The sequence below is a fragment of the Falco biarmicus genome, chromosome 12 (genome assembly GCF_023638135.1).
Source record: "Falco biarmicus isolate bFalBia1 chromosome 12, bFalBia1.pri, whole genome shotgun sequence".
NCBI classification, from domain to species: Eukaryota; Metazoa; Chordata; class Aves; order Falconiformes; family Falconidae; genus Falco; species Falco biarmicus.
Window position 1 is genome coordinate 4,333,254 of NC_079299.1, and position 12,578 is coordinate 4,345,831.

General features: G+C 56.9%; 1 protein-coding gene across 1 annotated transcript; it reads left to right on the plus strand.

The window, feature by feature from the left end:
• The first annotated feature begins 1,250 nt into the window (after positions 1 to 1,250).
• LOC130157657 (ribosome-binding protein 1-like) lies at positions 1,251 to 9,294 on the plus strand. Its single transcript, XM_056357538.1, has 8 exons — positions 1,251 to 1,857; positions 5,012 to 5,416; positions 5,965 to 6,113; positions 6,338 to 6,460; positions 6,644 to 6,796; positions 7,131 to 7,249; positions 8,040 to 8,193; positions 9,256 to 9,294. The coding sequence occupies exons 2-8, from the start codon at positions 5,032 to 5,034 to the stop codon at positions 9,292 to 9,294; spliced, it is 1,122 nt and encodes a 373-aa protein (XP_056213513.1). The 5' UTR covers positions 1,251 to 1,857; positions 5,012 to 5,031.
• Positions 9,295 to 12,578: the final 3,284 nt, after the last annotated feature.

The following is a 12,578-nucleotide window of genomic DNA, read 5'->3' on the forward strand; positions in this document are numbered from 1 at the left end:
GAAGTCCCCCACGGCGTCACCTGGGCTGGCTGTCTCTTGGAAGATGCCTGCAGTCTGGAGGCGCGTCATCAGGTGGATCTGGGGCTGGGAGTTCCCGTGGTTTGTCAGGCAGCACCAGTCCCACTGTGTCACCACATTTCCTTCTCAACCTGCACTTTGGACAGAGACCAGTCCTGCAGACACCTCGGCAAGGACGAGCCCTTGATGAGGACGACAACGAGCCGCTTTTGGGTGAGCTCAGAGCTGACTGAAACACAGGCGAAAAGCCCCGGCACAAACCAGGCCGCTTTGCTTTTCTCAAAAGTCACAAAGCTTCGCTCCGGTGGATCTCTTTGCATCGGAAACCCTTGTGCTCCCAGCGCGGTGACCCGCACGGGCGCCAGGTCAGAGCAGTCCGTCACCGCCTGCCTTTGAATTCAAGGTTTGAACCGCGCAGCGTGGCCAGAGAGGGCACATGCTGCGTGAGGTCATGGACCACCATTTCCCTGGCCCTGCGGCTGAGCCAGCGCAGCCTGCTGCTGTGCCGGGAGCGGCGGGGACAGTGCCGCTTCTGTCTCGCAGAAGCATCTGACCCGCTAGTAAGTGCGTATGAGAGAAACGAAGGTAGTTCTAAATTCAACTATGCCAACAAAAAGCCGTTTTTATAGAATCCCTCAGGCTGAAAGGGAACTCAAGGCACTTCACAACAAGAACACTGACCCTCTAGAACGAGTGAACCTTTAACTCTTGTTTCCTGCACCGCGAGTTTACAAGAGTGGATTAGGACGATTTCTCCAGAAAAGTGTGTCTATTTTATCGCTATTTCGCTTCAGAATTAGCCTTTATAAGTACTGCTCTGCAACTGCAAGCACGAAGAATTTAACCCAGTTTTTGTGCCTAAAACAGGTCGTTTTAGCCTAACTTTCACTAGAGGTTTTCACTTTTGTATTTAATGGTTACAGGGGAAACGGGTTCTGAGCTTGGCAATTTGACCAGTAGCCTCCAAAAGACTGACTGAATTTTGCTTTTTACAGTTTAGAAAATTAAGAGCAGGAACCAGATTGTTCTCACCCCACCCACCCACCCACCCACCGCCCTTTCATCCCGTGATACACTGACACGTTGCAGCACTGGACCAACAATTTTGGGAGACCTTTAGCGTTAATCCATCGGGGACAGTGTTGGGCTGCCGGGCAACCCATGCAAATATTAATACACCAAGAGAAATCCTTAGATGGGATTTATTGAGGGTCATTTGTACATACGAGCTACATCTCCAAAACCTACTCTACCAGACAGCTTCCCTACAGTTAGGGAAACCCTTGCCTAGAATGGTTGCTTTACATGACTGATCTATTGAAACATGGAATGCCTGTAGAGTTGTGGCACTCCATGACATCTACACGGGACTTGCTTCAAGAGCTACGACCAGGGAGCCTCCTGGCTTCTCAGCCATGCAAGCTCGGTCAGGTCCTCTGGCCCGTTTGCTTGGCATTCATGCTTTCTGCCTAAAAAAAGAGGCAAAACGCACAATAATGCGGCATTCCAACATGCTAGTAATCAATCAAACACACTTGGTAGTAACATTAGAAGAGGCAATCGGGTCACCCAAGCAGGTAAGTCCTGCCTTAGCTTAGGCATTTGGATGGTTTTCCCCGACGGGTGTCAGAGGAGACATCTGGCTACACGCCAAGTAGCAATGTAGAAACACCAGGGAGAACGTTTTCACTACATGCGTGCTCAGACCGTCCCCTTGTCACCGCAGGCTCTCTCAGGAGCGGATCTCTCCTTTCTAGGGCTACCCTGGATACGGCGGGTGAGGAGGCTACACGCAAGCAGGCTCCAATGGCTGACTCTGCTCCCGCTGGCTCTGGAGAGGTGGGTGAAAGAATCAGAGTGAGAATCTGGGCTGTAGAGACCAGAAAGGCTTTGCTGCTCCAAGGCACCAACAATGGATTCTTTTCTTGGAGGGCGGGGAGCCCAACCCAAGCCTGTCTGATGCGGAGAGAAGCTGCATTTTGTCAGGAGTTCTTTCTTTAACTTCCGCATGTGCAGCACAGCCTCCCTGGGTAGTTCCAGTCCACTGGCCAGCTGTCCTGTGAAGGCTGGCACTGCTGCACAACGATGCTGTCTGTCTTGCAGGCTGCAAGATTGTGGCCCAGTGCAGCAGGAGGAAGCGAGGGGGGGGCAGCGCTCTCTGGCTACAAGCCAGGCCGGCTTAGCGTGACATTTCTGAATGCTGCCGCAAGGTGTTGACTCCTTGGTTAGCGGTGTCTGACAGGCTGACTAGAACTTTGCTTCTCCACGTGGAGACGCAGTGCCTTTTCAAATGAGAAATCACAACCACACCTCTAAATCAAGCGCATTGCTAATTACTACCATTGCACAGTATGTTTGAGATCGTGTCTTTCAACAGACACGGGGCTGAACGTCCTCTGCCACAGCAGCAGCTCTGGAAGGAATCTAACGGTTTCCAGCCTGTGTGGTGCAGATGTGCTGCTCTGCATGGCACAGCTATGGTGTCACAGACATTGCAAAACCTGCTCTTGTCCTGAGCACAGTTCTACTGCCTCCAAAATTCAGTCACACCTTGTAAGTTTTAGCCAGAGCTCATCTGAGCTCCGTCACAGGGCATTTCACTTGCGAAGTTCTCATCTCTCACTAGTATCCCAAAAGAAACCCCAACCAAAACCCAAAGCCCAAACCAGCATCCAGCTGCTTTGGGAGGTGGCGGGAGCAGCTGGTGGGGTTGGAGGGCGTTTGCCATCAGTCAGCGATGCCCTTGCCCTAAGCTGGAGCTGCAAATTTTGGCCTAAGTCTGCCACGGTGGCATTGGGAGGTCAGGAGTTCTACTGGTGGTGGCAGTGTGAGGTCAGCAGCTCTGTTGGCGGTGGCAGCAGCAGGTCAGCAGCTCTGTTGGCGATGGCATTGTGAGGTCAGCAGCTCTGTTGGTACCGGCACATTGGGGTTGCCAGGTGAGGAATGCAGGGCGCTCAGTTCCGCCCCGGAACAGCTCCGGGGAGCATTGGTCTGGCCCTAAAGCCAGCAGAAGGACGTGGGTACATGTTCTCTGGACCCTCGCTTCTATTTCCTGCCAGGAAGAGGAAACGCAGCCCTTTTCACCCTGCAGGTTAGGAATAATCCCTCTGCCCGATGGGGACCATCCCAAAGTGATGCTGCGTTGTCAGGAGGGAGGGAGCTGGCACCAGCTGTGCTGGGATGGAGCCAGCTGAGGCCGTTGAAATCGAAACGGCCTGGGCGGACCTGGGGTAGCGATGCCTGTAGTATCAGCTGGGATCCCGAGCGGTGCCCTGGGGTAGGAAGGTGGCCCTGCCGGGGGAGGCTGGTTCCAGCTGGCGTTGGCAGCGTGCCCGCCTGCCAGCTCTCTGCTGCTTCGGCTGGGGTGCTTGGAGAGGCGGGCAGGGAGAGCTGGGCTGCTGGTTGAAACATCCCTCAACAACCCCCCTGGGGGCTGCAGGTGACACTTTCCTTGCACTGTGTCCCCCTGGCTGCACCGGTGCGGATTCGGCTGGGAGTGAGTTTGCCGCTGTCGGCTGTTAGAAAGGGAAAGGCTCTGAGGTCTCTCCCTGCGAGCACCGAGGTTTTGAAAAGGTGCTGATCTCCTTAGTTATAGCCTTAATTTTGCCTCCTCCCTTTGCAGCCCCTCCCTCCCTCCTCAACCTGCAGCCTCTTCAAGAGGAAATTTGAAAATGTTTTCAGTTAGGTGCGGGGTGGGAACTTCTGATAGACGAGGGCTTGATGCGTTGGTCACGAGAAAGCGCAGCCGGGCACCTCCTGGGAAGTGCCCCTGCGCTGATGAACTGCCTGACTGCAGCATCTGGGGGGTTGTGAGCCACGTGGAGGTGATGCCCCCACGGGGGAAACGCGCGAGTGGGACAGCGCGGAAGAGACTGGCTTCCAGACTCGGGACGGGCTTCGGTTAGCGGTTAAGAAGAGTGGAGGCAGCAGCATCTTCCTCCGCGTGGGGCTGCACCCCGCCTGCCAGGTCTCAGACCAGGCAGTACGGTCTCCGCTGCTGCTCCGTGTGTCATGGGTGGAGAACCTGAGCGTGGAGAGGAGGGTGGGAAAGGACCCTGTGCCCGGTTTGCCCGCCAGTTAATGGCAGAGGTGGAAAGAGAAGTGCCACATCCAGCACTCCCTTTGCAAGTCTCGTTTCTTCCTGCGGGCATCTGCCGGGGAGATGAGACGGTTAATGGCCATGCTCTGCTTTTCTTTGGCTTGAACTTAGGCCTTTTCTTGGTGTTTGCATCTCAAGGAGGTGGTAGCATCTTGGTTCTCTGTGTGCTGTCTGTAGCATCATTGCTGGGCTGGTTCTCATCACTGGCCGCTGGGAGCAGCTACCCAGTGGGATGCGGTCACCGCGCATCCTCCCTGCCAGGCTGGGCAGAGGCCAGCAGTGCCGCAGGGCGCGGGTGGCAAAGGGAGGCGGCCAGGGCTGTTGCAAAGCTGGGGAAAGCTCTCCCGTGCATGCTTTCCCCTGCCAGGGGGGTGTTTTATTCCAAAGCTGAGACCCTGGATGCACTTCCACCTGCGCCTGGGTGCAGAGAAAAGGCCAGGTGCCCCAGGGAGAGCCCAGGTCTTGGCCAGACTGCACCAGGCAGTCTGAAAACGGGCTCTCTTACTGCCGCAGGGCTGCAGGTATCGCCCAGGGTCGTGCAAAAGCGTCCCATTGGACATGTCATGGGCACTGTGCTCATGGCTCTCTCTGGTTGCACCCCTGCTTTTTTCTTCCCCCTCTTTGGTTCTTCTGGAGATTGCTGCAGCCAGCACAGGCGGTCCCTGCGGTGCGGATGGAGCACTGTGCGCTGGCTGTGCTGCGCAGGAGCACAAACCTGGGGTGGGGGGATGGGGTGTCGTCAGGTTGCCCTCATTAGAGGTGTGTGAATCCTGAGCACTTTTTGGAGCGTGGTGCCATTTGAAAACACAGATGGACATAGGAGACTCCCTGCTCCCAGAGAGGCCGTTGCACCTCCTTGTTGTCCCCACTAACTGTTGTTCTGGTGTCTTGCAGGCACAGAAGAATAAGGCACGATGGATGCCTATGAACCTCCAACACTGGATGTTGTAGTCTTTGGAGGTTTGACGGTGGTATTGGCCATTGGGATCTTCCTGTTCTCCTTCCTGGAGAAGGTCCTCCTTCCTTCTGAGGAAGCCTTGGCCAAGCAAGGCAAATACAATGAAACCGCCCAGCTGAAGAAAAAAGAGAAAAAGCAGAAAGAGGAAGCTGTAGAGAAAAAAGCAAAAGGAAAGGAAAAGGAAGAGAAACGAAACGGAAAGATCGCAGAGCAGCACCAAAGTGCTCCAGCTGTCAGCTCCGTCACTATCAAGAAACCAAATGTTCTTCCAACCCATGAGGAGCAGAAGCCTAATGGACCTGTCAAGAAGGCAGGTGCATCCGAGAAGAAACGCGAGCCAGGTAAGGCCAAGTTCCTCTGCGTATATCCCCGTTGAGTAAGCCAGCAGAGGGATAGGAGAAGGGCTGGAGTCATCTCGTTCCCTTAGCAAAGAAAGAGCTGGAACGAACCTGCCTAGTGAAAGGCAGGAGACGACCTTGCTGCTCTGCGCCACCGGCACCGCTGCGTGGAGCGATGTCCCCTAGGGAGGCTGTGTCACGATGGAGTCCAGCTTCTGATGCCCACCATGTCTCTGCTCCCTGGCATTAGCAAAGCGTGCCCAGCTCTGGCTGGAAACGCTCAGTGTGATGGAGGGCGGTGGCAGGGCGGCAGGAGCAGGAGCAGAGCCAGGCAGAGGTGGCAGCTGGCTCAGGGAACGCTTGTCTGTGGTGAGCGCCGTCCCCAGCGCTCGTCACATTGCTTTCGGTTAGAGAGGTATCAAACTTGGCTGTGGACATCTGGGCAGTTGCTGGCGTGAAATGGCACTTACGGGGTTGAAGTCAACTGAGGTGATGCTACTCAGCCCTGCCGTTGGCTCGAGCGCTCCCAACCCCTCCTCTCTCCTCCCCAGCACCTGCGGACTCGGATGGGCCCCTCTACCTGCCCTACAAGACGCTTGTGTCCACGGTCAGCAGCACGGCGTTCAGCGAGGGGGAGGCCCAGCGGCTCATCGAGATCCTGAGGGAGAAAGCGGGCATCGTCCAGGACACCTGGCACACGGTAGGGCTGCCAGCACCGCCGTGGCCGCCAGGGCCGGGCCGAGCCTCGGGGGGTGCGGAGGGGTGAAGGCAGCCCGTTTTCGGGCAGGCTGTCCCCCGAGGGTCAGCCTTAGAGACGGGAGCTGAATTTTCCCTGGGGCAGAGGGCATGATCCTGTGCGTGTGGGGGGGAGGGGTTGGATCGGTCGGTGGCGGTCCCCGCTGATGTGCCACCCTGTGCCGGCAGGCCAAGCAGAAGGGTGGCCCGGTCGCTGTCCTGAAACGCCGGCTGGAGGAGAAGGAGAAGCAGCTCGCCACTGAGCAGGAGGCTGCAGCCGCTGCCAGAAACAAGAGGCGGGAGCTGAGCAAGGTAAGTGCCGCGCAGCCCTCCTGGCACCCCTGGCACGGGCCCTGCCCCTCACGGCATGGGGGCACCTCCGAAAGGGTTACACTTTTTAAAGCCTTCTGAGCTCGGAGGCCACTTGTTTCAAGTCCCCTTAGAGCAGGGAAATTCCTACGCTCAGGACTGACCGGGTGGCTTCTTTCCTCGAAGGAGCTGGTGGCCGAGCGGGCTAAGGTGACGGCTCTGGAGGGCAAGCTGAAGGAGCAGCTGCTGGCCCGCGAGCAGGAGATGGCAGCGGTGCAGGCACGCACGCAGGCCATCAACCAGGACCATGCCCAGAAAACGCAGCAGCTCCAGGACAAGGTGAGCCCCACGCGGTGCTCTGCAGCTTCCTCCGCTGGCTGCCGGCTGGCCTTCGGTGGCAGGTGCTGGTCTTTTGGAGAAGACCGAGGTGGACGACGGGACCAGAGCCTCAGGGAGGGGCGAGTGCCCCGCAGTGCTCCTGCCCCGTGGTGCTCAAGCTAGAAGAGGGAGGTGGGAGCATCCTCATGGGATGCGGCAGCCCCGGGGCTCTCAGCATCAGCAGACACCTCGCTGTGGCTTCCTTGCCAGTCCCTCTTGCTCATGGGGTGGGCTTCTCAGGAGGGAGCAGAGGGACCGGCGGTGGCGGCATTAACCCCTGTTGGGCTCTCCCTAGATCCGGACCCTGCAGGACCAGCTGGAGAACAGACCCAACACGCAGCTGGCTCGCCTGCAGCAGGAGAACTCCATGCTGAGGGATGCCCTCTACCAGACCAGCAGCTGGATGGAGAGCAAGTAAGACTGGGGCGGGGGGCAGAGCCTGGGGCCGCCCTCTGGCAAGCCCTGGGGGTGGCTGTCCATCAGGCTTGGCCACCCGCTTTCTGGAGGGTGCTTCTACAGGCACCCCAGCTAGCTGGAGGTAGAGGAGGGAGTGAGGAAGAGATTGCCAAATGGCTTTTGGGGGCCTGGCAGGGGAAACAAGGATGTTTTTCCCAAGTGGAAGGGCAGGGGAAACCCTCTCTGCTTTGGGGTCACCTGTGCTGATGCCAGCGGAGGGGGGCAGAGGGGACCAGAAGGCGCTGCAGCATTGCTCCCCACTTCGGGGAGCTTGTGCTCACCAACTTCCAAAGAAACGTAGCTGGCTCCTTGATGGGAGCGGTGCTGCAGAGAACCGAGACCTGCCTGGTGCATACAGAACAAACAGGAGCTAGGGAGAAGAATGTCACGCTCCTTTCTATAGAAGGTCTGAAATGGCTGGTGATTAACAGCGCCCAGCTAATTACAGAGCAGACTCCAGCTGCCTAGAGTGCTTTCTGCTGTGTCTGGGAACACAGATCCTTGCGACTTCTCCTTCATGAGAAAGGAATGCCTCCTGTGATGGAAACGCAGCTTTTGAAAAGTGATGTGTCAGCTCTCTGCACCCCGTCCCTGAAGGACCAGGCGTGTCCCAGAAACAGGCGAACGCCACCGCTGAGATGTTTCAAGCCCTGTTACCAGGCCCACAGGGGGATGTGTTCCCCCTGGGTAACGCCAGGGATGCTTGACTGGCCTGCGGGCTGGAATAACGCTGCTTCTCTTGGTGCAGGCACAACCCTGAGCTGGCCAGGTTGCGGAAGGAGTACGCCAAGCTGAAGAACGAGCTGTCTGAGAAGTCAAAGGTGCTGCAGCGAAAGGAGCAGCAGAGGAAGAGCCTGGAGCTCAAAGCGTCAGCCTTGCAGAAGGAGGTGGAGCAGCTGCAGGTCAGGCAAGCGCCTGCAAACCTGCTCCCCTCAGAGAGATGGGGCGCGTGGCTGAATTGTGTGGGATCCATGGGGCTGGCCATGGGGAGAGCTCGGGGGGAGATGAGCGTCCGCATTTGGAAAGCGAGCTGCCTGGCGGACCCCCTGTCAGTTTGTCACATGCCAGGAGCTCTATTGCGCATCGCCGGCAAAGCCCAGGGGGCACGCTGCCCTGGTGGGAGCCGTTCTCGCTCACCTGTGAAGCTCACCAGCCGGCTGTGAGGGTGGGGGGAAGCCTAGATGCTGCACCCTGATGAGTGGCAGCCTCAGGTGAGAGAGGAAACCCAGTGGCCCCTGCCAGCGGGTGCTCACAAGGACGTGGGTGCTCCCTCTCGACTCTGAAGCCCTTGGTGCACGAGGTAGAGCTTGTGGCTTGTTTGTTGTCACCGGGGGGTGCCTGGATTTGGGGGTTTAGGGGTGTTTAAAGGACACCTCCCAGGTAGGGCCTCTGAGCACGCCGCTGGAGCAGTGGCGCGTCGCTGGCTTGTGGCCACCGCGGCGGCTCAGTGCAGACCTGAGGTGACCCGAGATGTTCTGGAGGGGGGAAGGTCACCAGAGGGCCAAGGGAGGCTCAGGCAGATGCCTTCTTTTGACTCCTATGTAGGAAAAACTGGTAAAAAATATAACAAGGGACCTGGACCAGGAAACAACCAAACTCCAGGAGCTACTGAAGGTTACCAGGACCAACTGGCCAGAGGGGCAGAAACCATAAAGAAGTGAATGAACAGCTTCAGGAAATGGTCCCTGTGGTGGCCACAACCATCCCTCCCCTTGGTGCTGGCGGAGGGCAGGGGGAAGCGCGTGTCAGGCAGCGGTTGAAAACCAGAGACAAGGTGGCACTTGCTGCCAGAAGCCATCTGGGTGGCTTTGGGGAAGCTCGGGGAGCATAGGAGATGGTGGTCATGGTTCTCCCTGCTCAAAAGGCAGGACCTGGCCCACCTGTGAAATGCTTTGATGCTTGAGCTGCCACGAGGATAAGGTTGAGACCCAGCTGAGTAACCCACCTCTGTTTTCCTTCTCCAGGGGGAAGAGGAAGGTTTGAAGAAAGGGACTTCAGCCTGACCAGTCTATGAGCTAGACCTTACCGCTCCTAAAAATAAAAACATATACTGACTTTACTGTAGATAAAAGTTACAAGCCAGTAGGGACCTAAACCCTAGGTTTGAAACTAGGTTTAGTAACATTTTTATTATTACATATTATATAATATATTTATTATTGGAAAATAAAATTGCAGAAAACCCCAACCAGTAAACACTGCAGGCATGTGTTTGTAAGAAAATCTTCATAGTGTTTTGTACAACCAACAGTTTGTTCCCCAGGGAGACGCTCCGGCCACGTCGGGGCAGGCAGAACCCACGCATGTGTGAAAAGGGAAGACTGTGCTTGTACATCAACTGCTGCAATTATTTTTTCCCTTTCTATTGTTTCTATTTTTTTCTTTTTATTTTCCTTTTTTTTTGTTGGTTGGAGTGAAAGAAGTGTGAAAGTGAGAGCCACCACGGAAGGAAGCCTCTCTTTGATGGGTGGCTCTTGGCACGTATCCTTTTGTGTACTTCTGGGTGTCGGTGCAATTATAATGACGTAGTGAAAAGAGCTTATCCTTGCTTCATTTTCCCGGTTATTGTTTGTTAATTTTTATTAAGTTTGCAAGCCAGCCAGGTGTTTGGGGTCACTGAAGAAGGACCCAGCTGTGGCCGGGAGCAGATCCTTTATTCCCCGCCTTGCTCGCTGTGCTGCAAACAGCCATACCTTCTGTTTTTCCTCCAAGACACGCAAAGGAGAGAACCCTTCCCTTCCAGCCACGTGTGTTTTCACGCTGGCGGTGCACCCCGAGGTCCCCTGCCATGGGGTCAGGCTGAGCGTGGGGACAGGGCAGAGCAGCGTGAGCGTGGGGACAGGGCACAGCAGCACAGCCACGCCAGCCCGGCGCAGGCTGCTCCTGCTCGCTTAAGCCTCAGCGCACCCCTGTAATTCTGACCCTGCGGGTGCTGCGTGGTGGTGGTCCTTGGGCACTGCCGGGCTCTCCAGCCTTCTCTCTCCCCTTCTTGTGGCTTTTTTTTTTTTTTTAATTTTTCCTTTTTGTTTTATTTCAAGTTGGTTTCTTAGGGAATGGCAGAGACCATGTCACAGCTCGGTGCCTGTCTCCTCACAATAAAGCTGCTGAGCGCAGCGCTGACATCAGCGGCATTTGAGGAGCTGGTGGGGGGAAAAGGCCCCCAAAGTACTTGGTACCTGCTGGGTGTGTGAAGAACCAAGGCCAGGACGGGGATGAAAGCCAGACGCGCCTCCGTTTTGCTCCCAGAGAAGTCAGCATGTGCTCAGCCTCTATATCAGACACAGCAGAGACTCCACGCAGGCAGGACTGGGTAGACACGTGTCCTGTCCCCCCAGCACTGCAGCTTTCTGGGTCATGATGGAGAAGGGATGTGCAAGTCACACTTGGGCTGTGGGGTCTTTGATCAGGCAAGAAGATGGGGTCCTGCTGAATTCAGGCTGAGGGAATGGCAAGCTGCGAGCCCCCACGCAGCCCCCACTGCCCCCCAAACCTGCCTCCCACCCTTGTCCAGAGGCACCGAGCTAGCTGGGGCTTCGCTGACTGAGCAAGGGCTGCCGCCCCCAGAAGCCGGGGCACCCATCAGTGCTGAGCTCGTCAATGCTCATTGCAGAAATGGGCTGAGCACCTTTGGGGGGTCACGCTGAGCTGCGAGAAGGACCACCCCCGCCTCCCCAGATCCGGTGGGTGGCTCGGTGACACCCCTCCATCACTGCCTGCAGTGCCTCTCAGGATGGGAGGTGATGGAGCGCCGCACCTGGCCAGAGGGCTGTGTGTCCCCGGGAGGTGGTGGCCCCAGCCCCTTGCGCGGCAGCTGAGACCCCACGCACTCACTACAAGCCTTGCTGCCGCTGCAACCCCCAGCCCTGTTGTACGTGCATAGGCTGCATACCCGACAAGTACCCCGGGCTCTGGCAGGTCCATCTCCCCGCACCGGAGGGACAAACCCGGTGAGCAGAGCTTTTCCCCGCAGCCACCATTAGCCTTCAGTTTCTCTACCTGGGCTTTGCGGCGCATGGGAAGGACCTCATGAACCAAGGACGGCCAGTGACAGCACTGTCATGTCTGCAGCATGCCTGGCCTGATACCTTTTGCCTTTGAGATCCTCAAAAAGTCAGGGAACGCCTGGATTTTACCAGCATTGCAAACTGGGCTGGAGCAAGCTGTTGGGCGTAGCGGGGTGGCCATCACCCTCGGAGAGCCCCCAGTAGCGAGAGCCCCCCAGCAGCAGGTGCAGCAAAGTGATGCGATCTTTCTGCTTTTCAGCTTTTTCTTTTTTGCTTTTGCAGCAGCGATTCCCTTGATTGTGAGCTCTTGGGCAAAACAGGGCAGATGGTACCCAGGCGTTAACACAGAAGCAGCAACAAAGCCCCCAAACCAGCCAATGCAAGGAGGGCAGCCGGTGTCCCAAGTACACTAAGGGCTCTGATGATGCTCCAGAAACTGTGTGAGAGCAGATTTGGTGTCCCCAGCATGGGGGGACATTGATGCCCTTCCAGGACACGTCGCCGAGCTGGCTCTTTTAGGAGGAAAGATGGGCAGATTCTTGCTAAGCAAAGCTGAAAAACCTCCCATCTCTTTGGGGAAAGAGGTTCAGCTTAATTTTCCACACCTGAAGTGGTACTGCTGGGATTTTTTTCTTCCCGCGGCACCTTGGTGGAAGGGGAAGTCCACCCTGAGGGGGTAGGGAAAGCCAAGCCTTGCCCACCAGCACAGGGCTGAGCACTGGCCAGCCCCTGCTCTCCTGGGAGCCCGTGGCGTTTTGCAACATGCCTGCTTTGCTGGGGGCACTCGCGCTGTCGGCTGGGCACCTGTCAGCCTGTGACTCAGGGCAGGCCGATCGGCTGCTGGGATCCGCAGGTAGATGGGCTGCTGGGATCCGCAGGCAGGCACCTAATTGGTAAAGATGAAGCAACTGCCCAGCTGGGGGGATTTTGGATGGGAATGCTGGATCCTTCTGCCCGATTCCGGCCACGGCGGGAGTTACCTTTCAGCCTGGCTATGTGACGGGCTTATCAAGCCACAGCTTAGACACCCAAGGTCACCTTTGCTGGAGCCGCTAAACTGTGTTTGCAGCACCTGCTGCTCACGCTCAGGCCTCAATTACCAGTCTCCATCTCCCATCCCAATCCTCTCCCCAGGGTCATGGACAAAAATGGCTGTTGGGAAACCCTTGCCCGCACGTGGACTTGAAAGGGTTTCTACCCGCTGTGCTCTTGCTGCAGCCAAGCTGCCCTACCTGGGCTGCAGTCCTGCTGAGCTGGCGTGGCTCTGAGCTGGGTCCGTCACC